General features: G+C 34.0%; 4 protein-coding genes across 7 annotated transcripts in view; 3 read left to right on the forward strand and 1 right to left on the reverse strand.

The window, feature by feature from the left end:
* LOC106102470 (gamma-tubulin complex component 4) overlaps window positions 1-3,050 on the forward strand; it is a 6,682-nt gene extending 3,632 nt beyond the window's left edge. The window contains exons 9-12 of the mRNA XM_013281966.1: window positions 255-429; window positions 1,028-1,229; window positions 1,743-1,912; window positions 2,386-3,050. Coding sequence (XP_013137420.1) covers window positions 255-429; window positions 1,028-1,229; window positions 1,743-1,912; window positions 2,386-2,548 — 710 coding nt within the window. The 3' untranslated portion in view covers window positions 2,549-3,050. The remainder of the gene's footprint in view (window positions 1-254; window positions 430-1,027; window positions 1,230-1,742; window positions 1,913-2,385) is intronic.
* An 18-nt stretch (window positions 3,051-3,068) lies between these two features.
* LOC106102471 (probable protein arginine N-methyltransferase 6) lies at window positions 3,069-5,236 on the reverse strand. Its single transcript, XM_013281967.1, has 6 exons — window positions 5,010-5,236; window positions 4,703-4,939; window positions 4,436-4,629; window positions 4,094-4,305; window positions 3,603-3,828; window positions 3,069-3,275 (listed from the first exon to the last, which is right to left on the reverse strand). The coding sequence occupies exons 1-6, from the start codon at window positions 5,052-5,054 to the stop codon at window positions 3,089-3,091; spliced, it is 1,101 nt and encodes a 366-aa protein (XP_013137421.1). The 5' UTR covers window positions 5,055-5,236; the 3' UTR covers window positions 3,069-3,088.
* A 142-nt stretch (window positions 5,237-5,378) lies between these two features.
* LOC106102300 (mitotic spindle assembly checkpoint protein MAD1) lies at window positions 5,379-11,823 on the forward strand. 2 transcript variants are annotated; one of them, XM_013281721.1, is made up of 14 exons: window positions 5,380-5,666; window positions 5,746-5,912; window positions 6,062-6,250; window positions 6,370-6,528; window positions 6,829-7,023; window positions 7,421-7,603; window positions 8,066-8,239; window positions 8,982-9,124; window positions 9,769-9,941; window positions 10,322-10,467; window positions 10,724-10,801; window positions 10,900-11,006; window positions 11,112-11,210; window positions 11,441-11,823. In XM_013281721.1, exons 1-14 carry the CDS (start codon window positions 5,525-5,527, stop codon window positions 11,649-11,651), a joined length of 2,166 nt encoding a protein of 721 aa, XP_013137175.1. In that variant the 5' UTR covers window positions 5,380-5,524; the 3' UTR covers window positions 11,652-11,823. The 2 variants fall into 2 exon arrangements, 1 of the variants encoding a protein (XP_013137175.1); XR_001225565.1 differs by lacking the exon at window positions 10,900-11,006 and having other exon boundaries at window positions 5,379-5,666; window positions 11,441-11,533.
* Window positions 11,824-14,554: 2,731 nt separating this feature from the next.
* Window positions 14,555-26,472, forward strand: part of LOC106102301 (angiogenic factor with G patch and FHA domains 1) — a 37,184-nt gene continuing 25,266 nt past the window's right edge. For 2 of the 3 annotated variants that reach the window (XM_013281723.1, XM_013281722.1), the window contains exons 1-11: window positions 14,555-14,793; window positions 15,029-15,101; window positions 15,214-15,491; window positions 15,753-15,911; window positions 16,000-16,041; window positions 16,129-16,396; window positions 16,669-16,835; window positions 17,698-17,826; window positions 17,955-18,060; window positions 18,496-18,703; window positions 20,051-20,150. In XM_013281723.1, the coding sequence (XP_013137177.1) occupies window positions 14,626-14,793; window positions 15,029-15,101; window positions 15,214-15,491; window positions 15,753-15,911; window positions 16,000-16,041; window positions 16,129-16,396; window positions 16,669-16,835; window positions 17,698-17,826; window positions 17,955-18,060; window positions 18,496-18,703; window positions 20,051-20,150 (1,698 nt within the window). In that variant the 5' untranslated portion in view covers window positions 14,555-14,625. Of the gene's footprint in view, window positions 14,794-15,028; window positions 15,102-15,213; window positions 15,492-15,752; window positions 15,912-15,999; window positions 16,070-16,128; window positions 16,397-16,668; window positions 16,836-17,697; window positions 17,827-17,954; window positions 18,061-18,495; window positions 18,704-20,050; window positions 20,151-26,472 lie in introns of all 3 variants that reach the window. The other variant, XM_013281724.1, reaches the window with a different exon arrangement.

Here is a 26,472-nt window from a genome sequence, read left to right on the forward strand (position 1 = left end):
AGACTAATTCGGATAGTCTGGAAGAACACATAGGCTAGGCTTGACACCACTTTTGTTTTTTTTTTTCAATTTACGCATATGGAGTCGCAAAAGCTAGTAGTTTTTATATATTAAAAAAATGCAACTAACATTGTCTTCAAAGTAAAAATATCTTTTAGCTTCCGATTCTTGTAGGTTAATGCTTATTACTGAAAATAATATTTAAATCGTGATTATAAATATAGAAAGTTGCGTAAATATTTATGTGAGGTTAGTCGCGGACGGCTGGTCCAGTATAATGCTGAAGTACGACTTCAAGTGGCCGCTGCACCTGCTGTTCGCCCCGGAGGTGCTCGCAAGATACAACGACATGTTTCGACTGCTGCTAAGGATTAAGAAGACGCAACACGACCTGCACGCCTTGTGGAAAACATACAAACAAACAAGAAGGTATGTACTTTTTGCCAGAGGCCTAATTTCAGTCCCTTTCCGTTTCCACCCTTTTCTTAAAAGGAAAGGATGGGCAGAAAAGGTGAATTTGACGGTGGAGACGCATAGAAAGGGGAAATGGCCTGTTTGTGTACGTCTCCTCCTCCATAAATTAAGGGTAGGCAACGCATCTGCAATTGCGGATGTTAATGGGCAGCGGTCGCTTTCCAATTCGGTGGATTCAGGTAGCCGCTTGCTCGTTTGCCACCCTATATTATAAAATAAAAAACTTTAAGATAATAATGTAAGCGTAACGATATTCAGTCCACCGATTAACGCCTGGAATGGGTCCCCTAACCTTAAAGCGCGGTTCACACTTAGCCAGAACAGTTGGTAAGCAACAATCAAAAACTGGACTGACGTTAGGCGTTAGTGAGTCCATGCAATCTAGGACTGGCTGCCCAAATGTCCAACTGTACTGATCAAGTGTGTACCATGAAAATTAAAAAGTGTGTGAGACAATTGTAGATCACCTGGTATAAAATTACAGGCCTTTATACTTTTTTAATCTTTTTTTGGCAGCATTTGGCCTGTTTTGTGTTTTTATTTTTTCTTGCAGGTTTGCAGTGTGCCAGCTACATAATAAACTTATGTTCCTTATGGACAATCTGCAACATTATTTACAAGCAGATGTGTTGGAGAGTAATTTCTCTAGACTCATGGATGCCGTTAACAAAACTAATGATTTTGAAAAACTCAAAGAAGCTCACGCTACGTTCCTCGCTGATATATTGAGTCAGTCGTTTTTAACATCTACCACAGTAAGTGTATTTTTAACATTATATTACGTAACTTAAACTATGCTTCCCTTCTTAAAGAAATTACTTAGAATAGATACAAGTGAAATTTGAAAAAATGAGAATTAAATATTTCAGATTTTTTAAATTAACATTAATGAAATAATCTTTGATTATGCTTTATGGTATTATATCGATAAATGGGCAACATTATTACTATCATGTTAAAAGTATAAATGCATACTAAAGATGGATGTTTGTTGCCACATATCTCCAAAATTACTTAATGGATCAATTTGGTATAATTGTAGATCATAATATGGGAGAACACATAAACTACTATTTTTTTTATTCCATGCGGACGAAATCACGGGCAAAAGCTATTTTATACTAATATAAAGAAGAAGGATTTCTATTTTTGTATGTATTGAAATAACTCAAAAACTACTGGGTCAATTTAAAAAATTCTTCCACCTATTACCTACGTTATCACTAACATGTAAAATTTTAATGAACACTTTACGTGTTTCTTTACAGTCGGAACGTTCAGAAGGTGATTCACCAGGTGATGGTATAGAGATGATCACAAACCCAGTGTTTGTCAACATCATGGACCTATTAAAGTTGTGCGACTCCTTCTGCAGTATGAGTGAATTTGCGTCAGACAGAGAAGCTGAGGATTACTATATAAAAGGTTATTCCGATAGGTATGTTTTTAAAACTATGCTTAATGTTTTGTTACTTTTGTGTACGTTATATTGAATTTTGAATTAGTCTCGGAAGTGTGGCTCTAATCACTTTAAATTTCTACGGCATTGAACGGTATCTTCTTTTGAAGTTAAATGGTCATTAGGGCAACTTGTATTCTTGACATCGCACTCTGAAAAGTGAAAACCGATTTGAACACTAGGATTTTAAGTAGAAAAGAATTTTAACTTCATACTTAATCCAGGACTAGCTGTTCATTGCGACTTCTCCTACATGAAGTTTAAAAATATAGCCTATGTCACTTTCAAAAGAACTACCTTTCTAACTGAGAAAGAATTTTTCAAATCGGCTTAGTAGTTTTTAAGCTATTTCAATAAATATAAAAATACAAATCTTTCCTCTTTATATTAGTATAGATAATGTCTCACGAAAGTTCCCTATAATAAAAACCCTAATAATTGTAATTGTGTAGATTCAACAAGTTGGTAAAGCAGCTGACGCAGCTGCTGGTGTGCGTGCGCGGGCGAGCGTGCGGCGCGTACCTCGCGCGGCTGCTCATGCGCCTCGACTACAACCGCTGGTTGAGCGCGGAGGCCGAGCTGACGCGCTCCCTCACACACATGCTGCGATGCTGACTGATGTATCGCGATCTCTCTTACTCCACACACAAATGCGATGCTGACAGATGTATTGCTATCTCTCTTACTCCACACATAAATCCGATGCTCACAGATGTATCGCCATCTCTCTTAATCCTCACACATGCTGCGATGCTGACGGATACTGCAATCCCGCTTACTCTCTCACGCATGCTGCGATGGTGACTGATGTATCGCCAGCTCTCTTACTCCACACAGAAATGCGATGTTGAATGATGTATCGCCATCCTTCTTACTCCCTCACACACATACTGCGATACTGACTTATACTGCCGTCCCTCTTACTCCTCACACATGTTGTGATGCTGACGTATATCGCCATCCTTCTTACTCCTCTTAAACCGGAGCATAGAACATAGTTTTTTTAGTTGGCCCCATGCAGCTTCATCCATGTATTATAAGGTCTCCTATTGTCTATATTTGTAATTGCAAATGTCAAATTTATTTGAGTTCTAATAAAATCAAAAGTTTATAACAAAATAATAAAACATCAAAATATTTTATTATAGTTTTATTTCAACTGTCATCAATAACCTCATCCTCAAGGATATCATCTGTGGTGCTCTTCTCATCACCAGTCTTCTCATGTCCAGTGTGTTGCAACATCAGCATTTTGATTAAAATACATTTTGACATATCACATGAACAAGGTATTGGATGATCCACAGTATCGGGATCTAAAAGTACTACTTGAAGATTGTATCTGAAAATTCAAGGTCAATGAAAAACTAATATAATTATTGAGACACTTATATAATACATTTAGATAATTCTTTTAAAGTCATATCATACAAGACAAACAGCTTAACATTTTTTATCAGATCACATATACTAATATAAATATGCTTGTATGGATGGATGTTTGTTACAATGTATTGCCAAAGTTACTTCAGATCTTGATGAAATTTAACTCAAATGTAAATAACAGTCTGGAAGAAAACACAGACCACTGTTTTTAAGTCCATGCAGACAAAGTCATGAACTTATGCGAGTGGAGTAATTTCATTACATTGTAATATTCATAACTCACCTTCTGTTATGAACAATGTCTCTAGTCATGCTTAATTTAAATGCCAAAGGTTCTGATTCTTCAACTTCTCGTTCTTCAGGAAATAATATCACAGTTTGCTTCCAGTGTGTTTGTGGACTGTAAGGACTTGTACTTAAAACAAGTGGTTTACAATTTTCAGAAAACACAGGGAATGTGCAGTCAAACCATATACATAAGCCTTGATATTTTCCTGCTTTATTGACGCCTGCAGAACAGGATTAAATAAATATATATCATGAAGATATTTCCACAAAGTTATTGCGTTAAAAATATGAAACACAATTTCTAGCAATATCATTTTATGATATCGATACTTTTACACATGAATCTCTATCTTTATATCTCTTCTAATGCGTTCTAGAACTTCTAGAACACTAGGATTCAAAGGTAGGTTTAATGTATGTAGTAAAACTATTTGACATAATTAAAATACATAACAGACACTGTGCATATCAAAATGTGATACTCACCCACAACATGTTGTATTTCAAATAAATCTAATTCTGATAATTGCACATCTTTTAGATTTATGACACCCAGAAGAATTTCTGTGCCCAATAAATCTTCTGGTTTTATTTGCATAACTTCTGGTTTTTTGCTTCGGTCTGTTCTCAATATCTTAGCAAATGTAGACATTGTAACTCCATGAAAATTATTCCATTGGTGGTATAGGCTTGGAACACTGCAATAAGAGCATGATTCTACAATAACATACATTAGGGACATTATATTTAAAACATATTATAAGCTTAAAAACCAACTAGCACCTAGTTTATAATTATATATAACAACTAAATAAAACAAAAACTAACCTACATGGGGCAATATAAATTGCAGCAGTTTCTGGAAACATTTGCCCATCTTCTTTGAGAAACTTGTCTCTGGCTACCAACACAGAATCTAACATGCCTTCATGAAGGAGATAAAAACCCATCCATTCTGATACTATAATGTCTACTTTCTCATTGTTTGCTAGTATCACATTTTCAACTTCGTTTTGTATTACCTGTTGAAAAAGCAATGGTTAATTTAAAAATATAACATATTTGTAGGCAAATAAATTAAATATGGTAACATACCTCTATCACTTCTTCAAAGTTATTTTCTTTCACAACTTCCTTAGCTATGTTAGCAATATTACTTGCTTCAACAGCATAAACCTTTTTGGCGCCAGCTTGTGCGCAAAACACAGATAAAATGCCTGTACCGCATCCTACATCCATTACTGTTTTGTTTTTAAAACATTCTTTATGATCTTGTATAGCCTTTCTATATGTTTCTGTTCGTGTATAATCCTCCAACATTAGTCTGTGAATCTTAATATTTCATACATTATTTTATTGAATAAAATTATTTGCAGTACTCAAAATTCAAATAGGAAAATACCTCTAAGTCTTCATAGCTTGTAAAGTAATCTTGATTGCTGTCCATTTTTGTGTGTTTTTAGAAGAAATGTTTTATTTAAGCAATAACTGAAGCAATGCAAAATAAAAACATAACCTTATATTTAACGAAACATCGCGTGTAAACCATTTGTCAATGTCATTGTCATATATACTCACAAAGAGCAAGTTCTAAAAATTCATTGCCACTTGTACACTGATTTAATTGATTTTCAATTTATTAATTCAATTATTCAAGATATTGTCTTCATTGTCAAGTTTCTTTTTTCCCCCATAATACAATAGCTATATATGATTTGGTAAGTTTTGATGTTTTACAAATTAATTTCTCTTATCTACTCTATGGCGTCAATATCAAACGTCAATTGATCCAAAACCAAAGTCAATCAAGTTTGCAAGCATTTTGTAATTTTATTTAATGTTATTTCCTGAGATGAGAATAAATTTACGAATAAAGTAGTCTAACAATCTGATAAATCAACAAAACATCTTGAAACAATGGCCAAAGAAAGCAATATGTCGTTGTTTCATGATGTATTGGAGCCGTTTAGAAGAGTAATAAACACTGATCCGCCAAAAGACAAGTTATCGGCGTCTTCAAAATTAAATTTATCTAATAGTGATGCTTCTATTAAAGAAAGTAAATAATTATTACCTATTTATGAATGCCATTAGCTTTCATTATATTGTTCGTTTAATAACGTTTTGATTATTTTCAGGTATATCTAACCTATTGTCTACTAAACGTAAATCAAGTCTGGACACATCTGATTTGTTAACACCAGAGAAACGTCCTCGCAGAGAGTCATCTACCAATTCGCCGGTACCACCTTCACCATGGGAGGCAAAGAAAATGAAAATAGATCTCATTGCTGCTAAAGCTCAGGTTTATATCAAATAATGTTTTCTAATTGTTTACTATATATCTACTGTAATTCTAAGATTTACGATTTTAATTTGTATCTAGAGAAGATACATTTTTAATAAATTGTATTTACTGTAAGCTTATAAACTACAACGATATAAAATTTCAAGATTACAAAACTGGAAGCTCGAGTCAATCATCAACATTCAATACGTAAGGAAATGCAAATACTGTTTGAAGAAGAAAAAGCGTCACTGATGGATCAACATAAAAGAGATGAGAAAGCTTTAGCAGATATGGAGGAGAGATTGCAAGTGATACGTAGAAGAGAGCAAGAGTTGAGAGATGATCATACCACAGTTAGTATATATTCTAGATATAACCCTTTTTTTTTCTTCTAATCTATATTCTTTAAAATTGTCATTCCTAATTACTTTATCATTTTTATGTGTACATAATCATATTAAAACATTTTTAGGCTGTAAAAGAACATATGGAGAATAAAACAAAATGGGATAAAGAGAGGTTAGAACTACAGAAGCAAATCGCGGACCTTAAAGATAAGTTGTTGGAGGCTAATGTAAGCAGCAGGAACCAGGTCTCCGAGATGAAGAAGGACATGAATGAACTGTTACAGGTCATATAAATTTTGTTATGCCCAAAGTTACATGTGTTTTTTAGTATAAATAATTCCAAGTAGCTTCTGTCTGTGACTCTGTCTATGTTGACAAAAATTTACAGGTACCCTATATGTTCTTCCAGACATGTTCTACATCTGTTCGAATTTTAATGCAATACATTTAGCCATTTTGTAGATACCTTCTCACAAACAAACATCTATCCAGCCATCTTAATTATATTGTAATATGAGTAATAAGATAACTTATTAGTTTAAATTTTTTAATGTTGTATTAATTCTAATATTTTTGTCAGATAGGCTTTGGAAGGTGCACAATCTGAAGTAGAGTTGTTGAAGAAGGAAGTAGCGCGGCAGACGGGTCGGGCGGAACAATGTATTGCCTTGAAGACACAACTGGATAAACAGACATTTGAGTTGCAACAAGTTAATAGTAAACTGAAGGATTTAGAGTATGAGAGAGATTGTTACAAAGACTGGCAACAACATGCTAAGGTAAGAAAACTTAGTTAAATTTTAATTGCACTAATTTCCTTTATTAAATATTTTTCAAACTTAACATCCCTCTAATTGGTTTGTTATTGTTAAACCCTTATTTATACTCTTCTTTTCTTAGTATCAAATGTAACATAATTATTACTTGAAGTTATACATCATCAACTTGCCCTTATCCCTTATGGAGGGTCGACACAGTATGAGCTGCTCTTCCATACATCTCTATCAGCCGTCATATCTGAATCCACTCCTTTCTTAAGCATATCTTCTTTCACACAATCCATCCATACTTGAATTTATACAATAATATTATTTTGCAGTACTGTCATTAATATGTATCTGCAATACTATGAAACCATAACTGAACTGTTTAAGTCAATTATGTTAATTTTTTTAGACTGCTCAAAAACGTCTTAGTACAATGGCTGATTTAGAAAAAGAAGTAGTCAGACTAAGAGCTGCGGAACGCACACTCCGGGATGCGGTGTGCAATAAGTTACTGCTGGAGGAACAAGTGAATGTGCTCTCCGCTAAAGTGGAAGCTTTGCAGCCGGTACAGCAAGAGTTGCATGAGGCTAAGGTGAGAAATTATACAAACACTATAAACAACAACTTAGATAATAGTATTTTATATAAAGTATTCCATTTAAATAAATACCAACTCTAATGTAACTATTTCCTGATTTCTTCACATTTTTTTTAATGGTCCATTAAAAAATAAACTCTCTAAAAGGCTACACAACCTATTTTCTGGTAAATTGCTAAATATTTCGGCTCCTTCATAAATTATTATAAGCCAATAATTTACATTATACTATTAACTAGCTTTCGCCCGCGACTCCGTCGGCGTGTTATAAAAAACAACAAAAGCGAGTAGCCTGTGTGTTCTTCCAGGCTGTCCTCTGCACTTGGACATTTTAAATTGCAATATTGGCTTACGATAGTCTACATAGAGGCCAGATTAATAACCCATTCAGTATCAAATCTTCAAGTGTGCAGAACTAGTGGCAAAGAAAGATTGAGGTTATATTTGTAATGTTAGGTGAAAGTGGCACTACTGGAGTCATCGTTAGAGGAGTGGGTGAGTTCTGCGAAGGCGCACGGCGTGGAGACGGCGCGCGCGCTCAGTGCCGCGCTGGAGTCCGCCTTCGCAGGACAACTCTCCGCAGTCGTTAACTGCTCTGAAGCTAAAACACAAATGGCACAGCTCACTGAGGTAATCTAATATTAAAATACTTTTTTGTTAACGGGGGAGGGGAAATTCCTGAGATACCCTGCCTTCTAGTATGTCAGGTTAAGACTTAACTCATTAAAAGCTCCTAAGTGGTCATCCTAGATTGATTGTAGGGTCGGGATCTCCAGAGGAATGCACCTTTATAAGTTAACGAGCTGTTGCCCGCAACTTCGTCCGCGTGGTATTAGAAAACATACGAACTATATAAATAACAAAAAACTACGTATCCCTCGGGAACCGGACATTTCTCGGGGATGAAGCTTATCCCATGTATACTCCAGACTTTGTTTTACATCTGTGCCAAATTTAAATGAGATATGTTGAACCGTTGCAGAATGATCGAGTAAACATTAAAAAACTAAATGAATCCCACGGGAACCGTAACTTATCTCGGGATAAAAAGTAGCCTATGTGTTCTTCCAGACTATGCTCTAAACCTGTGCCAAATTTCATGGAGATCCGTACAGCCGTTTAGGCTACAAACGCTAACAAACATCTATCCATCCATCCATCCATCCATCTAAACTTTCGCATTTATAATATTAGTAAGATTAAATCCTGAGATACAAACTCAAAAACAATTAAATGTTGATGTATGTTTTAACTAAACAATCATTGATTACAATTATTAATTAGTTTCTAATGCTGCAAAAAATTAAAAATTAACTTGCATAGTAGAACACTCAGAAATTTAATGGTGTATCTTTTTAATATTTGAATGCAGGAAGTGGCAACATTGAAGTTTGAACGCGACAAGGCGACGACGAAGCTCAACGACATAATGTCAGTGCGCAAGAGCCAGGAGAGTCTCATACACCGGCTGCAGAAGCGATTGCTTCTCGTTACGAGGGAAAGAGATAGTTATAGGTATCTTGTTCTATCTATTACTGAATACTTGATGTTTGTAGTGCAATATGTATCTTAATTCTTAAAATTTAGTATAGCTCATAAATTACTATAGTAATGTATTGATGTATATTACCTTTAAATGTCATATAGACTATTTAACAAACTAGCTATTGCTCTCGATTTCGTCCGCGTGAAATTAAAAGATAATAAAAAATTAACATAACTTACTTTCTAATGGTAAAAGAATTTTTAAAATCGGCCCAATAGTTTTAACGTGAATGAAATAGTACAAAAAGAAATCTTTCTTCTTTATAATATTAGTACAGATAAACTTGCAATTATACCTGTTAATATAAAAATTTTACTTTTAATAACTTATCAAATTCTATTCTAATTACGTAACTAACTGGAGTATTTCGAGACACAAAGTTGTCCAAAGGGTCACTGATAAGAATAGTTCAACGCAGACAAGATTTAGGGCCTGTCCCACCACTGGCTGATAGAGGCTCAGGTAAAAAAATGACATCACTAACAGATAAGGTAACAAAATCTGATATACCCATCACATATTTTACACGTTATTATCAGACAATTTACAATTTGGTTGGACAGTCCCTTTAAGATGTAATATTCCCAGTTGTAAATAGCAGTGTAATGTGTAGACAGCAGCTGGACTGCTACGAGAAGGAACTGACGGTGTCGCTGTGCGGGGAGGGCGGGGGCGGGGGCGGGGGCGGCGCGGCGCTGCTCTCGGCGCGCGTGGAGCAGCTGGAGAAGGCGCTGCAGGGCTACCGTGACCTACTCGCCACGCACGACCAGGAGGCACACGCTAAAGGTAACATATCATACTCAGAAGTTATCCCTGGTACAGCCATATGAGTTTGCTCCTTTCCCTTTTCACCCCTTTTCGACAAAAAAATATATTGTAACAACCTAATTACCCAGTCTGTCAATCCTCGCCAGAATTAGCGCGCTTATACGATACCATAAGGACGAGACTTGTATGCCTATGATTTAGTATAGAGTAGACCCTTAGGTAGAGAAATTCTCTTTCTGCACCTCCTCTGTTGATTAACAGTAGGCATACGCATCTTCGTGTGTGGGCAGTGGTCGCTTCACTATGTTGATTAATTCTGGTGGCCGCTTGTCACCTTTTTTTTTTCTTAAAGTACGTTTTTTTTCGTCCATATATTAAATAATTAGTTATATTAAAAGTTGTGGAGAGCTTGCGGCTGGAGGCGAGCAAGTGGCGCGAGGAGGCGGAGTCGTCGCGGCGGGAGGCGGGCAAGCTGCGGGCGCAGCGCGACCAGCTGCAGGCGCACCTCGACCGCCTCGTGCAGGCGCCGCAACCTCCTACTAAGGTATCAATGTTGCTAGGGTAAAAAAAATTAGAGTGTTGCCAAAAAATAATTATAGTTTGTCTAAATAAGATTTGAAAATTTAGTATGGATGGGTTATGTTAAATCAGGCATGAATTATTTTGTAATTTTATTTTCTTATAGAAGTTGGAATCGATAGATTCATAGTTATAACTTATGAATTAAAAAAATGATGTTATTGTGTTCATCTTTATATTAAATATATGTACAGTTTGTCAGTAGTTGTTGAATGTTTCAGATACTCCATCTTGTGGAGAACCCCGCAGCCGCGGCGCATAAACAGATGCAACTCGATATGGAATCCGCACAAGAAGAGGTATAAAAGATGATTGATATTCATACATTTTTAAAGTTTATATTTATTTTGCGATTTTTTTTTAGTTAGAGTAGTTTCCTAAAGTCATGTGTCCCCAGATTAAAAGGTTAAAAGCAGCGCTCCGAGAAGGCGGTTCTGACGTGTGTCCCGAAGAAATGCAACAATTAAAACAACAGTTAGAAAACAGTCGGATAAAACTGAAGAGGTCCTTTTTATTGCTACATTTGCTTTACGTTTTTTTTTTTTGCTTTTGATGTTACGTCTTGATAGTAAATTTTAAGCCAGCGTTGCATTGTATTTTTTGTTTTAGAATGAAGGAGGAGTTCACATCGTCGGCCCAGGAATATAGGGATGTGGTTTATATGCTACTCGGTTATAAAATAGATAGGACAGGACATAAGAATTATAGGTAATTTTTCATCTATATACTAATATTATAATGAGGAAAATAACCTAAAAGAAAGAAAGAAAGAAATAACCTAAAAACTGGCCGATTTTAATAATTCTCTCACAATTAAAAAACTTCATTATTACTGAGTAACATAAGCTTTGTTTTGGATTTTTTCATGTGGAGGTAGTTGCAATCAAATACAGACATGTGATGTCATCGCTCAGAACTATTTAATGTTAACATTTCAGAATATCAAACATGTATGCGGAGTCAGCAGAGGAATATCTAACATTCACATTATGTGATGATGGTATTGAAATGGTGCATACAGAATACTCTACTTCACTGAATGAGCTGGTGGAACTACATCTGCATCATCACAGGTCCATCCCGCTGTTCCTCAGTGCGTTGACTATGGAATTGTTCACACGCACCACAATGCAGCAAGATATTCAGTGAATAAAGTGTTGATCATAAATACTGTGGTGTTCTAAAGTGTCAAAAATTATTCTTACAAAATTTTAAATGATGGTCTTTTATCGAGAAACTTAAATTAGTGTAATAAGGACTTTCTGATAATATGAATCAGTGGATATCTTTCTTTATATATTCTATAAAAATTATGATAATTTTTGGTGTTTGTCATGACTTATTGTCATTTTCCTGAGATGAGTGTGCGAGCAAGAGAGCGCGAACAAGCGATAGAGAGGCACGATCAGTTTGTGTCGTGAACGCGCAAATCGTATACAAACCTATTATTTAAGTTCAGGTAACAAATTTTGCACAATTAGTAAAAATTGTAGAAAAGCGTACTATTAGATAGAAAATTAGTTTTACAAGTCTTATCTTGAAAATGAGTGAGAATGATTTGTATCTCATATTACGGGTTTTGAGAATTATTTTTTCATAAAAAGGTACACTGACTTAATTTTCATTAATTGATGGGGTATGTATGTTTTGAGTTTTATTGATGTCCCTACTGATGTACACTGCAGATCTTAACAACTTTCATATAACAAGTTTATGACTTTAATAAAAATATTTAGCATTTATTTGTATAGAAGTTATAAAATAATGTTTAAGACATTGCAAATTCATAAGTTTTATTTAAATTACATTTTAGAACAAATAGTAAGAGGGCATAAATGCCTACCTTTGCCATGAGATATTATACAAGTAAATACTTGTACTCTATTGTTTTTTTTAATGATCCTGTGAAGCTATTTCTGTCAATGAAAGTGAAAAAGGAAAACTTTTTTTGTATCTTCTGTAAATGATAGGTGTAGATAACCAACAGGTATATATTAATCTTTAAAACTCACTATTAAAATTGAATCCGATTATTGATAACTTTTTAAAATCGCAGAATTAATACTTTTCTGTGAGAATTGTAACTTAATATATAATCGATAACTTAAGTTCAAACAAGTTAACATTCATTTCAAATTAAGTTTTTTTTTGGTAAGCTAGAATCTACTATTTCTATTTTTATACTTTGTGAATGTAAAATGAATATGAGAAATTTGTTGAATTGTATAGAAGCTGCTAGAAAAAAATGACAAGAAAAGTTGAGCCTTCATACTCATATTACTGAGCAAAGTTAATATTTAATGAATTATTTTTACATCATGCAGGTTATATGCCTGGTCGCTATATTCTAGCTAGATCAAGAGAATACTAAGGAAAATAAGCTCTGTAAATTTAAGTTACAATGATATTTATTAAGGGATATTTTTCAATTACCAGAAAAAATCCGGTAATGTATGTAGTCATTCCTTTTTTACTCAACAGTTATAAAGTAATTGTAAATATTCTGGTAATTCCAAAATAATTGTGCATAGAATAAAAATTTCGGATCCCTTTTTAAGAAAATTGTGAGAATGTATGAATGTGAAATTTTACAAAGTTAATGTGGAGAAAAAATGTAAAAAGATCGTTTATAATATTAACAACTTAAATCATCTGTTTAATTTATAATCTGACTTACATTGTTAAGTGAAATTATAAAGTTAAGAAAAAGTTTGAAATGTTCACATATCTGGATGTGCGCCGATGTAAGTATTAATGTAACTTTTAAATGGTAAAGGTATGGAAATGTGAAAAGACTTATGAATAAATAAATACACTGAAAATGTTTTAGTATTATTTGAATTGATAAACTTTAACGTATTGTTAGTTAGCGCACGCGATGCTACTGAGCGTTCCATGCTATTGTATTTTGGTAATTTCAATTTTATTTTCATTTCCAGTAAATAAAATAAAAAAAAGCAAGACGTTAGATCAATTCATTCGATTCCAAACTTCAACAAAATATTGCTTAGGGTGAGTTGCATCAAATCGCTGGTTATCGTAAAAGTTATAATAGGGTTACAAGTGCAAAAACATATTCTCACAGAGGTTTTATGTGTTTTTCGTTTTTACAATGGAAACATTTAAACCTGAATGTCACTAAAGTGTCAAGTTGGTGTCAAGAATGACATTTACGTAAATTAAAATGTTTGGAAATTCATGTTTCGCCGATTATATTTATGTATCATACGCATGGTATTTTATAGTGAAATAAACTTTTTGCCCACGAAGATGGAGAAAATGGCAAACTCTTGTGAAAATAAACTAGTTTGGTCCATTATTGAAACTGTATTTACTTTACTACTCAAATATGTAGCAAAAATGAAGCAATAAAATTATACAAATATAAATGCATCTTATTTATTTTCCATATTATAAATTGTCCTGTCAATGCATATTATAAATTGACCTTTTATTGAGGACATTTTTTTAAATAAGAGAAAAGGGACAAGCGCTGTTGCTATGGCCTTAGACACTCGAAATTTGTCCAAACTGAATGTTTGGCCAAATTTCGAGTTCCATCTTGGAAATCCATTATTTCCGAGCACGCAAGACTTTATTCTTCTGGATTACGTATAGGATAATAGTAGAGATTTTCTTTTTCCATTACTTTTTCCATTATTTGTGCTTTTGAAGATAAGAGCTTGTGACAGTTGACACTACCGAACTGACATTAACCGTAACGCTAACTATAACCGCCCAAAATCGGGCGGTTATGATTAGTGTCAAATATGACGTCATTTTGACCAGCGCAAAACTGGTGTAGCGAATATCATGAACATCCGTAGACGTAACCATCGGGAATGTGCTGGTTAAGGTTTATAGTTAGTTAATGTAACTCACCCTTAGTAAATTTTAAGGTTATTCCAAATATTACCGTTACAAATAATTTTAACTTTAACGGTAACCGGCGATATGGTGCAACTCACCCTTAACATTTTACTTGGCTTAAAAGTTTTGTAACTAAGCCATAAAATTTTAAAAAGACATTTGAAAATGACATCTGTCATCTTATAAAAACAAGAAATGAGAAATAGTTTTTAATTTTAAGTCTATTTACGTTATTAATTAAAAATAGTAAAATATGGATGTTAACATACGTGGGAAGAGTAAAAGTTTACTTAAACTTAGAAATCTACGACTGAGTTTGAAATATAGGCCTGAAATTTTCAAGCTAATTTTAAAAATGCGACTATGTTTAAGAAAAAAGAATTTTATTATCACTCGATTAAAGAAGCAACTTAAGCTATTGGTACGTATTTAACTTAATACTTCGTTTATCTAGTTTAATTTGAGTTTTCCGTCCCATCCTTAACATTTAAAACAAAACATTTGTTATATAGTGTGTGCTCATGTTAACCACATACAATAAGAGATACAACGACAACCGATGTAGATAGTTTTTCAGTAATAAAAATCCTATACTATGATTTAATGTTCAAATTATTATGAGACTGGTATTTACAAAGCCTTCTTTGAAATTCCAGATGAATAACAAAGTGACATCGTCTCTTGTGCAAACTGACGATATAATCCTTGAGTTCAGTAATGGGGAGTCAGGTAAATGTTTATTATATTGTATTTTTTTATTCTTAAAGAAGTACAATAAAGTTTAACTGTGTCTCACAGATGAGTCACTTCAACAATACTATTTTTGTAACTTTATTTCTAGATCCAACATCTATAATAGACAATGATAAAATACTGTCCGATGTTAGTACACAGACTAGTAAACTTCAAATTAAGGAAACAAAGGAAGAAACAAACTCCGAGGAAAATTTAGAATCAAAGTTGTCTGAATGGAAATTACAAGATGAAGAAGATAAAGGAAAAAGTATAGCGGATCAAGTGAAAGAAGCTGCACAATCTGCATTAAATGAAAATGGAATGGTATTTGTAGAGTCAGCGGGAATGTACTACGATTACAAGACAGGGTATTATTATAATAGTGTGAGTTGTATGAAAATTAATAGAATGTTCAACGGTTATAGTGTACATACACTTTTGACTTAATTATCATACAATTATTTAGTCACACTTTGATTCCTATAAGTTTATATGGAGTTGCTCACACTACTCGACAATTAGTTGTGTAACTAAACAGTTGAATTGGCTGGGAAACAATTGACAATTGCACACCAGTTGTCCAATAGTTTAGTCAATGGTGTGTGCCCGCTCTTAATGAAATTTTGACTAGCAAATTTTTTACAGGAGCTTGGTCTGTATTACCACACAGACACTGGATGTTACTACTCTTATTCGGATGAAAAGAAAAATTTCGTATTCCATTCTTATCCGGATAGAAGTGCTGAAATTGAAAATGCTCCTTTATTTAAGCATGTCTTAAAGAAAGCTAAAAAGCATAAAAAGGTGAAGTATTTTCACTCAGAACATAAAGTAATTGATGAATTACTTTGATAGGTAACAATGATTATTAACGTGTTTTACTTTATTTCAGGAAAGATCTAATATTGATAACCTGACGAAAAAATTATCTCAGGTTTCACTCCAAGGCCCAGCTGCCTTAGGTAAATAGTTTGATCTGAAGTAACCTCTTGATACCAACATATGAAATGTTATATTCCAGGATAAAGAAGATGATGAAGTCAGCAAGCCGAAAAGAAAGAAGATTATGAAAACGAAAAAGAAAGAGGTTAATAAAGATGTTGAAAAACCTGTAATGAATATAGAAGACATAGAGAAGGAAAACATGCTCGATGATGGTGAAGATTCACAGAAAGAAGTGAAGGATGAATTAGAAGATGGGGAATGCAGTGAAACGGATTGTGAAGAGCTTAGTGAAGTTGATGATGTAGAATCAATCATTAGTACATCAACTGCTACTGATGATGATGGTAAATTGTGATGGCTTTTTAAAGCGATGAGACTTTAATGGTATAATAGTACAAGACAATGATTGATTCTTTGAAAGTATCACAATCTTATATTTGTATTAAATGAGATTTGATTGATTCCACATTTGTACATAATGATTTCATAACTGAAAAGAGATAGAATGAAAAATGTTATTTATATAGCAAAGTAGATTTTGAGTAAAGAACATTTGATATAAGATTTTCTTCCTATGTTACTCGGAATTACACAATTTAATGTATTTTGTCTGCAGACTCAATAGCAAAGCATCATCCACCCTGCATGCGGTTGGTAGTGCGTGAAACTAATGTAAACAAACTGAAAGTTGGCAGTTTGTTTGTTATAACAAAAGATGGCGGCTCCATTGGCAGGGAAGGTGATCAACATGCTATTGTCATCAAGGATAATAATGTGTCAAGGGTAAGTAGAATTTTGTATCTTAAGTCAATGGGCATAAGAGCTAAGATTACTAGTACTAGAATGCTAGTCATCGGTTGTATGGACTCACATTATTGACCAACTGTACTGGGCAAATGTGAACAGCGCATTAACGCATCGAGCGCCCTGGGCGAGATTTCTAACGCCCCTTACTATACAGCGCCCTGGGCTGTCGCCTAACTGCGCCATATCTTAGCACCGTTATTGTAGGTTATACTGAAACTGGTTAATAATTATTATAATGTTTTAGTGCTTTTTGATCTTCAACATTGAAGAAAAAAAATGTCTTTAATATTTAGAATGGATAAATTATTACACAAGTTAGTTAAAAAGTTTTAAACAAGAAATTAATGTAATGCACATTAATTTAATTCCCACTTAGGGGTGACTTAATACATGAGTTTTATTTATTTTTTTTAAAAAAAAGTAGGTATTTACGATAGACTATTAATTACAGAAAAGGTTGCCTTTTAAAAGAATAGCTTGTTTATTTTTTATAACTCGATGTAAATCGGCGTCAGATTTTTAAGTTTTTATTGTTTTACAAAGTTTCGTTAAAAAGAGGTGAATTAATATTCTAAAGTAAAGTAATTAATTACCTAAAGTATTATATTGAAACTACCTGTTTCTTGCGACTTCGCCCGCGTGAAATTTAAAAAAAAATCTGTGTTACTCACTGATAATATAGTTTTTTTTAATGGCGAAAGCATTTATAAAATCGGGCCAATAGTTTTTGAGTTATTTTATCACATAGAAATATACAAGTGTTTCCTCTTTATAATATGAGTATAGATTATGTATTGTAAATCTATGTTTTTAAATCTTTGACTGTTTCTGCCATCAGAACCATTTGGACATTAGATACAATTTAGAAAATAAGGTTTACATGGCTACGGACTTGGGCTCCAAAAACGGAACAATATTGAACGGGAATCGAATGTCAGAAAGTCAAGATATTAGCACGCCAATGGAGGTAAGTAAAATAAAAATATTCGAAACTATTTTTTTATCGTGTCTTAATTTTAAATTTAATGAGGTTATTATAAGAATCTAAGTAAAAATATTAAGACTATTAGATTTTTATATGGTTTTTATATTCAGGTACTTCATGGTAGCACATTGCAATTGGGAGATACGAAGTTGTTATGCCACATACACTCCGGGAACGAGACATGCGGCCATTGTGAACCGGGACTTCTTATAGATTGTTAGTATACTATTTTTATTTTCTTAACCCTTAATTCGATAGTGTCCAGTGGCGAACTACTTAAAAAAAAGAGATTTTGATTTTAGTGTGTTGGTAACATCTTTTTTGTATATTTCATTAAGAGTTATGTCCTTTAAGTGCTTCTTCAACTAGGAGATTGGTAGTGATTTTTTCTTTATTTGGCTATATCTAAAACATTTTTGTATTTGTATTTAGTAAAACAATATTTGTGTAAATTGTGAGGGAAAAATAATAAAAGTAACTTTATTATTTTCCTGTATGGTCGGGGGACTGGTGTCCAAACTAAGATGATACCTTGTGTGATGGATCACCAAGCCCTCCCCCCACAGGCAATTGAGATACAAATAACTAAATATGTAATAAGTTCTATAGCAGTTTTTGCAAAAAGAAAATAATCGAAAATAAACCTTATAGCTGAAGACAAAGAACGTAAAGTGGCGTACACGCGCACCTGCAGCGTTCAAAAGCAGCATCAGTTGGAGCTGGCGCGTCTCAAGAACAAGTACGCTAAGCCGCCGCTCGCCATCGAGAGCGAGGCGTACAACGACCGCGCGCAGGCGCGCCGCACCGCCGTCGGCTCCTCGCACTCCGCCGAGAAGACTCAATCCAGTGATATTAACACGTAAGTATACACCCACATCATCATCCATCCTTATCCAACACCCGTCGCACCGGGTTTTCTTCCTCCAAATAACTATCATCTGTCATCTCAGTCATAACTCCCTTGGTCATGACACCTTTCAATCCATCCATCTCTTTCTAGGTCTACCTCTACCGGTGTACCGCCGCACTCAACTAACAACCTTCATATTCATTCATTATCCCTCCTCCGCCCATACCATGCTAACCTTTTGCTCCGTAATTCACACCCACGATATATCTCATATACATATTACGACCATTGATTCTATAGTTCTTTTCAAATATCATACCGGCTCAAGGTCATGCGCGCTGCTCGGTGCCCTCTGCCCCTTATCCCGCAATACTTAGAATAAAATATATATTTATTGCCACAAAAAATAAACAGAATTAATGTATTACCCGAACTTATTTTAAATACAAAAAAGTACAACAATTGTGGCAAAACCTAGCTTAGTTTATTCAGGACGGACTAAGCCGTTCCTGCGCTGATTTTCGGCTGTCTCCTTCGCGGTCAAGTGAGGTAATATGCTTAAAATTGTGTTGTACGCAGCGACTCACGCGAAGTTCAGAGCTGATATAATATCTGAAGTCTACTATAATTTAACTCTAGGCATAGATTCAAATGACACATTATCTTCAACGCAAAAGAGTGCGTTTCTTTATTTTGATTTTATTTTAAAACGACTATTTTTAAAATGTTTGCTAATAATAGAGAGATGTCTTTAACAATATCTTTTGTCTATTTAACTGAGCAAAGCCGAGGATTAGGTTCATAATTTAATTTGCAAGTAATTCGAATAGTAGTGTTGCTCAGGCAAAGTTAGTAAAGCAAGAATCTGTTTTGTAAATTGTTCTCGCTAATCAAATATTGAAACAATGCGCCGCATGCGGCGGCACGAGGCGGCGCGGCGCGGGGCGGCGCGGGGCGGCGCGGGGAGGCGCGGGGAGGCGCGGCGTAGACGAAACAATTACCTATTCTCACGACTAATTAAAACTTTTATTTAAATCTACAAACCGAGTTTTATCATTCACTAGTGAAAAACTATGAACTTTATTTTCTTAATTAGATATGGAACCTTAGTAGTTTACATAATCTGTAGATGCTAAATCTATACTAATGTTATAAAGAGGAAAGATTTATATTTTTGTATGTATTGAAATAATTCAAAAACTACTGTGCCGATTTCACCATTAAAAGGCTATGTTATCAATAACATGAGTAATATATTTTTAATTTCACGCAGGCGAAGTCCCAAGCAACAACTAGTAGTAAGACATATTTAAAAGGCTGGCATTTGATTAATATGTTGATATTTGTTTCCGTCAGGTTCATACCATCAGAGAACAAAGGATTCAAACTGTTAGAGAAGATGGGCTGGTCGAAGGGCGAGGGTCTCGGGAAGGACAGCCAAGGTGACAAGGAGCCCGTGAGTATAAAACCATACACTTTTTTATGAGCGAAAATTGTTGATCATCCAACAAGGCAAAGAAAAACGAAACAATGAATTATATCTCCATTTGCCTCTTGACGTGACTAATTAGTCCAGACGGGGAATTTATTTTAACCTCACCGTGAAATTGCTTATTTCCAAAATGACGTGATTTAATTTACAGTATTCTTTGGGTTCTCTACACTTTTGGATATATTTTTTGCAACACTTTTTGCATTGTAAACTCGATAGCAACGTAATTACTGTTGCAGCGATGCAATGACTTTATGTTTTTGTGTTTGATAGTTGTGTGTCGTAAAAATAATTTAATCATCTTTTTTGAACGGATAGTTCCCAATAATTGATATAATTTAGTCTAAAGCAATGCGAAAATCAAGTCCATGCTAACGTCGCTATCAAATTTTGGAAAGGACCACTAATTTCGCTTATGAATAATTTGCAAAACTCGATTTTAATATTTTGATCAAAATGCAATTTAATAAACACCAACAGGACCGTATAAATTGTTAATTAATAAATCGATCGAACTTGTGTCGTATAATCCGGAATGTTTTCGGACGGGCCGAAATTTTATTGCGTCGTAATTTCGTACGTTACCCTAAATTTTAGGTTATTTTTTACCATTTTCGGTGATGAGTCTGTCTGTAGGTCAGGCGGGCGTGGGCCTACCTGCCCATTTAAAACAATTTGCGTGTACTTGTTTTGTTTTCGCGTCGCGTCTCGCATTAGAGCGAGCCGAATTACGATGCGCCATTAAATCGTGTCCAGACGAACTTTAGGGCATGACCACACTGCCCAGTGTTAATTACAGATTTGTGTGTGCAGACTAATAAAATATGCAGTTAATAATGCACTCTTTGTACATTGCAAATTAGGTCTTGTTTTCATTAATTCAAATGGAAACATGTCTATAAGTTCTTAAAGTAACCGGCAGCTGAATTGTATTTGTAACTTTGTGATAATAATCAAGTGCCATTATTGTTTGCCATTTTTAGGAATGTTTGCGATAAAATTTTTCTCGCAACCTTTATTCGAAAGGTTAAAGTAAGCGCAGCATGTGCTAGGCACGAAAAGTACTTAATTTTTTTTTGCGTGTTTGTCAGTTTAACGGACTAGAATACAATGTGTAGCGTGGCGCCACCCGATGTCCGTCACTCGGTAATTGGTGTCGGCCCATAGAACCGTGCCGCCACTCCGCTTTAATTGTTCACGCATCAACTACTTCTTGTGAAGAAAACACAATATGGTGTTAATAAAAACCTTTCAGACTGAAATTTATCGGAATGAAAATGGAAAGTTAACGGTTTAAAGATTCCTGAGAACGGCTATCTTAGTGTCCCAATCAGTTGTTAAATGGTCTGTGATAATATTGCTAAGTAATAATATTTTTGTTAAAAAAAACTCTTATTTACTTTTGCACATCATCTAAATAATCAAGAATAGTCAGCTACAGTATATAAAATCTGTCTTCTAATATGAATGAAAATGTAATGACCGTAATAATATAGTCGAGTTAAAAGACTTTCAAACTCTGCTTGGCTACCACTCATATACTGTTCTCTTATGTTCAGAATCTGTGCATATCTATAACTGCTAGAGATGTTATCTCATACTGAGGGCCACTTTAAGCTTGGAACAGTCCTATGAAGCTAATCTTCAATCAACTGCTGTACTTAAACTGGTGTTTATAACCAAATACGAATGTCATGCGTATAACCAGTTGGAAGGTTTTGTTATTCACATTTGGATTATGAGATGTCAAATCTGAATATTCTAATTTGTATGTTATTTTCTTTGCTATATTATTGTAATTATAATAGCTATTACAAAGTTACAAAAATTTGTTTTAACAAAATGAAGTCGAGCGCTTGGTTCCTACACTAGGCTCTAGGCCCGTCTTGTAGGGTTCTTCCGTCTTAGTGATAGTTATTTGGGACATACAGTAATATAAATCTAAAGTAGTTAACAATAAAAGGCTCTATTTAAAATATTGCGTAATTATAACAGTAATTTTTTGCATGTCACCAGACTTATTTAATTTTTAAATCACAAATGATTTTTGTTCAATTACCAATTTATTTCAGACCAAATATTTGTTTCGATTTGATATCAAATAGTATGCTAACAAACTAACAATATAAAACTAGAGTAACTGTAGATATTGTGTATAGTTATACCGCAACATTAATTTGAGGCCGGCGCGCAGTGTCGGCTTACCGCACAGCTGTCCCGAATGAAATTTCAATCAAGTCAACGTAACAATACTATTTATTTATGAAGCTAATGAACATTAAACCTCAAGAAACCGCACAATATGATCTTAATGCTAACCGCAACTGCATTGACCCAGTCGCTTATAAATAGATTTCGCAAACTAATTTCACTGTTTGTGTTACATCGCTTGGCAAAACAAGATAAGATAAATTTAGTTTGAATGTGCTAAATCATATAATACCCCTTTATAAATCTAAGGCCATAGATTGTATGGAATCACTGGCTCCAGTTAGTGTTCACACTATGCCAGTTTATTGCCAATCTGTCAACTGTACTGGGAAAGTGTAAACTGCGCCTAATAGTTGAAAACTACTAATGTTATAAATGTGAAAGTTTGGATGGATGTTTGTTAGAGTTAGTAGGCTGAACGGATCTGGATAAAATTTGGCATAGACGTAGAGGATAGTCTGGAAGAATACATAGGCTACTATCTTTTATTTTTATTAATACCACGCGGACAGCGTCGCGAGCGGAAGCTAGTGTGATGATAGTTGTGACGTATTGTACTGTGGTTTGTGAAGTCGCGTACGCAACATTATTTCGACTCTTTGCACAGGACTGTTTGCAGATGTTGAGTCGTTTCTCTATTTTTAAACAACACTACATATTTCATTTTGTACTTAGTCCAATATTGTTTTATGTCTAAGGTTTCCAATATTAAATTTCAATCTATTTATTTAAGACTTATCTTAAAACTTTCTCCGCCTGTTTAAAAACTAACAGTTAATAAATTTTAATTAAATTTAATATTTTGTGTCGTTTAAGAAAGTGTCGGTCATGCAGTTTGTAGGTGTGTTTGCACAGAGTGTGCTTGTTGCGTGCGTCGACCAAGTGACGACTCTTGCGCACCGCAAACATAGCCGAGTGTCATGTCAACAACTTAACAATACTCGCCTCTTCACTTTGGAATATTTCAAAATATATCTAAACTTATTAGCTAGCTTTATTTAAAGGCAGTTTGACGCAAAGTTCGTAGACCTACCACAATGTGAAACGAGGTTTTAATATTTTTTTTTTAAATTGTAACTGTCAAAAGATGATATAATATTATGTTTTAATAATTTTTTATAGTTCGTAAAATTTCCATTGTAACAGTATATTAAAATTTATTGTACATTAAAATTAGTCTGCACAAATTAAATGTAAAAGTAGTGAGGCGAAAGCATTTCACAAAGCTATCTCACGTCTATATCACTGCGAGTCAAATTATAATTCTGCCAAAAAGCCTGGCGCAGACTGCACAAGTGTAATTGCATACCTGCGCTGCTGGCGATTAAAATGAATTTAATGGAACATAAATTGCTGGTCGTCAACTTTACCATCTTGCAGTATTTTTTATGTATTTTAATATTACATATAGACTTTTTAAATAAATCGCTTCTGTTCGCTGTTTAAGCTATTTTAATACTATGTAAATATAGCTTTTGCCTGCGACGCCGTCGCTTGGAATTAAAAAAAAAGTAAAATAAAGTAGCCTATGTGTTCTTTCAGAATATCCTTTACGTCTATGCCAAATTTCGCATTTATAATATTAGTGAGATTAGTAAGAAGTAAGATAAGAATATAATTACATACGTTGTAATACACAGAGTATTTAAAAGAGATACTTCGTTTTCTAATCTTCTCTTTTCTTTTCTCGTGAAAATAATGAACAAATAAGCCTCAATGAATTAATTATATTAGCATGACATTTACATCTGTCTCAATACTTTGTAATGTGAGTGCAGACAATACTCATACGTGAGTGGCCGTAGCCTGCAGCGATGCACCCATTCAGAGTGCTCGGGGCTCCTTCAATTTGCATACGCCGTATTGACGCAGCGCACGAGAGAATAATAAATATGTAGCTACCGGCACATTTAAACACGCTCTTTGTACAAGTGTTTCATTCATAGCCACTTTTAATTATACTTAAATATATGAGGAACTGAAGTAGTAGCTAAGCAGGATTCTAGGAGGAAAGTTCTAAACGAATCCCGTTGCAGATTGGATGTCCAATGTTAGAGGAAACAAAATTCATATTGGCATCCCGCTTAAACTTTCAAAAAACAGAGACAATAATGTCACCTCAGCATTTCACGGGTACATTATCCCATGAAAAATACCCGTAAAGTTTGAGTTAAGAGATGACTGAATGATCTGTATTCGCTTCGGATGAAAAGTGATCGCTGTAGAAATGGTTTTGTTTTTACAAAATGCAGTCAGCTGCAACCCACGCCCGTTCACAATAAACTTTATTTTCGGACTTCACGAAACAGACTCTTCAAAACTTTTTTTTTACACTTTTACAGAAACCGACTTCTAACCGGTCGAAATGCTATAAAAATGAAAAGATAAAATTTGAGTAAATGTTAACGACAACCCAGGTCTTTCAATCTATATTTTCCGTCATATCGTTTCAATTGCATGAATTTGAAAAATATTTTGATTTTAATATTTAAATTAAACCTGCAAAAATGGCAACTGCATTTCTTTTTTTGATGTAATAAAATTTTCCATTGATTTTACTTTTTTTATATGAAACAACTATTTCAAAAACTATAATTATGGTATTGTTGTTGTTTATCGTAAAAAGACAAACATAGATCAATATACATTTGTATCTCATAACTATATAGTTACAGACAACTATGTTTAGAATCATTTACCTAAAATTTCTACCATAAAAGTATATTGCTGTCTCTTACTCTACCAATTAAGCTATCATTGCTTAATATATTTCCTTTTTACATAATTTTATTTATAATTACAACAAATACGATAAAAACCAGTCTGCAACAGTATTCAATTTGCAGGTCGATACGTAACGCCTATTTAACCAACCATAACATTAACAACAATGTTGCAACGTATTAACGTTCGAATAAAACATTTTTTAATTGTTTTTTTGTTACTAACGATCTTTAAAGTGGCAGACACTTAAAAAAGTAGTGCACAACGAAAAACTATTTGCTGTACGAATTATCTGGTGATGCTTTGATTTGGAAAATCCACTGGTTTAGCCTGCATTAGATAGCGCACTGTCATCATCAATTTTAGTTTATTTAATGTTAAAAAATAGAGGAAAAGATGCATAATTATTTCCCTTTATTTAACACTATTTTTTCCGGCGATAAAGTCCGGGTGAAATAAAACAATGGTAGTTAAATAAAAGTAAACAATAATAAAATAAGAAAATATAAAATATGCTTAAACTCATTGACACTTACGTGAACTTTAAAATAGGAAGAGAACACATTTACAGCACGAGTTAAACATATGTAATATCAATTGATTGGGAATCGAACACCACATGGGTACTTAAAATACAATTTTAATGCTGGCCATCGTTTTTTATTCTCGTCCTGTAATATCAACAGTGTTAACTTTAGTATCACGACTTGTAAAATTTTAATAACCGCGTTCACCTACGTTTAATAAACCTATATTATATATCGATTTAAAGGTATGAGCATAACCAATAATGCGAATAAGGATGGAAGGAGATGGAAGGACTTTATTTGGCTTTTGCTTTTGCCAGCAAAATGCAGGATATCCTACGCTACTGAATTATAATGTAGCTTTGTATTGGCAAAAGAATTTCTAAAATCGTTCCACAAATGTTAGCTAATTTGTTACATACAGAAATACAAATATGTTCCCTTTATAATGTGTTGTGGTCACCTGAGTTTTTGATAATGTTTTACACATCTTATTCCGATACAAATTGAAATTTAACGTTAGTTTTATTCTTAAAGATTCTGTGAAGTTAATCAATTTGTTTGATTGTTTAGATTGCTCGTGACTCGATATGATCGCGATATTAAGCACGTAATCACGAGTAAAGCCGCGCGTAAAAGCTTATTTAAAATTAAACAGGCTGAAAGCGATAACGTCTGTGCCTTCGTAGTCGCGATTAGTGTTGTTAGTTATATTCTCGCGTGCGTTCTGTTATTGGCGCTAATGGATTTTATTTTATATTTTTATAACCTACCGTCACATTTGCACAGGAATGAGAGCCGGCGAGACTGGCTGAGTGGACGTC

The sequence above is a fragment of the Papilio polytes genome, unplaced genomic scaffold, assembly GCF_000836215.1.
Source record: "Papilio polytes unplaced genomic scaffold, Ppol_1.0 DF823923.1, whole genome shotgun sequence".
In the NCBI taxonomy this organism is placed as follows: domain Eukaryota; kingdom Metazoa; phylum Arthropoda; class Insecta; order Lepidoptera; family Papilionidae; genus Papilio; species Papilio polytes.

What these genes read in the sequence shown, in the direction of transcription:
- LOC106102471 (XM_013281967.1), bottom strand. Translation starts at nt 5,054, where the DNA reads ATGGACAGCAATCAAGATTACTTTACAAGCTATGAAGACTTAGAG. An exon ending in ACTTTGAAGAAGTGATAGAG is followed by an intron (nt 4,630 to 4,702) that starts GTATGTTACCAT and finishes CTTTTTCAACAG; the next exon opens with GTAATACAAAACGAAGTTGA. An exon ending in ATTTATATTGCCCCATGTAG is followed by an intron (nt 4,306 to 4,435) that starts GTTAGTTTTTGT and finishes CTCTTATTGCAG; the next exon opens with TGTTCCAAGCCTATACCACC.
- LOC106102300 (XM_013281721.1), top strand. Translation starts at nt 5,525, where the DNA reads ATGGCCAAAGAAAGCAATATGTCGTTGTTTCATGATGTATTGGAGCCG. An exon ending in ACTGGCAACAACATGCTAAG is followed by an intron (nt 7,024 to 7,420) that starts GTAAGAAAACTT and finishes TAATTTTTTTAG; the next exon opens with ACTGCTCAAAAACGTCTTAG. An exon ending in AGTCGGATAAAACTGAAGAG is followed by an intron (nt 11,007 to 11,111) that starts GTCCTTTTTATT and finishes TTTTTGTTTTAG; the next exon opens with AATGAAGGAGGAGTTCACAT.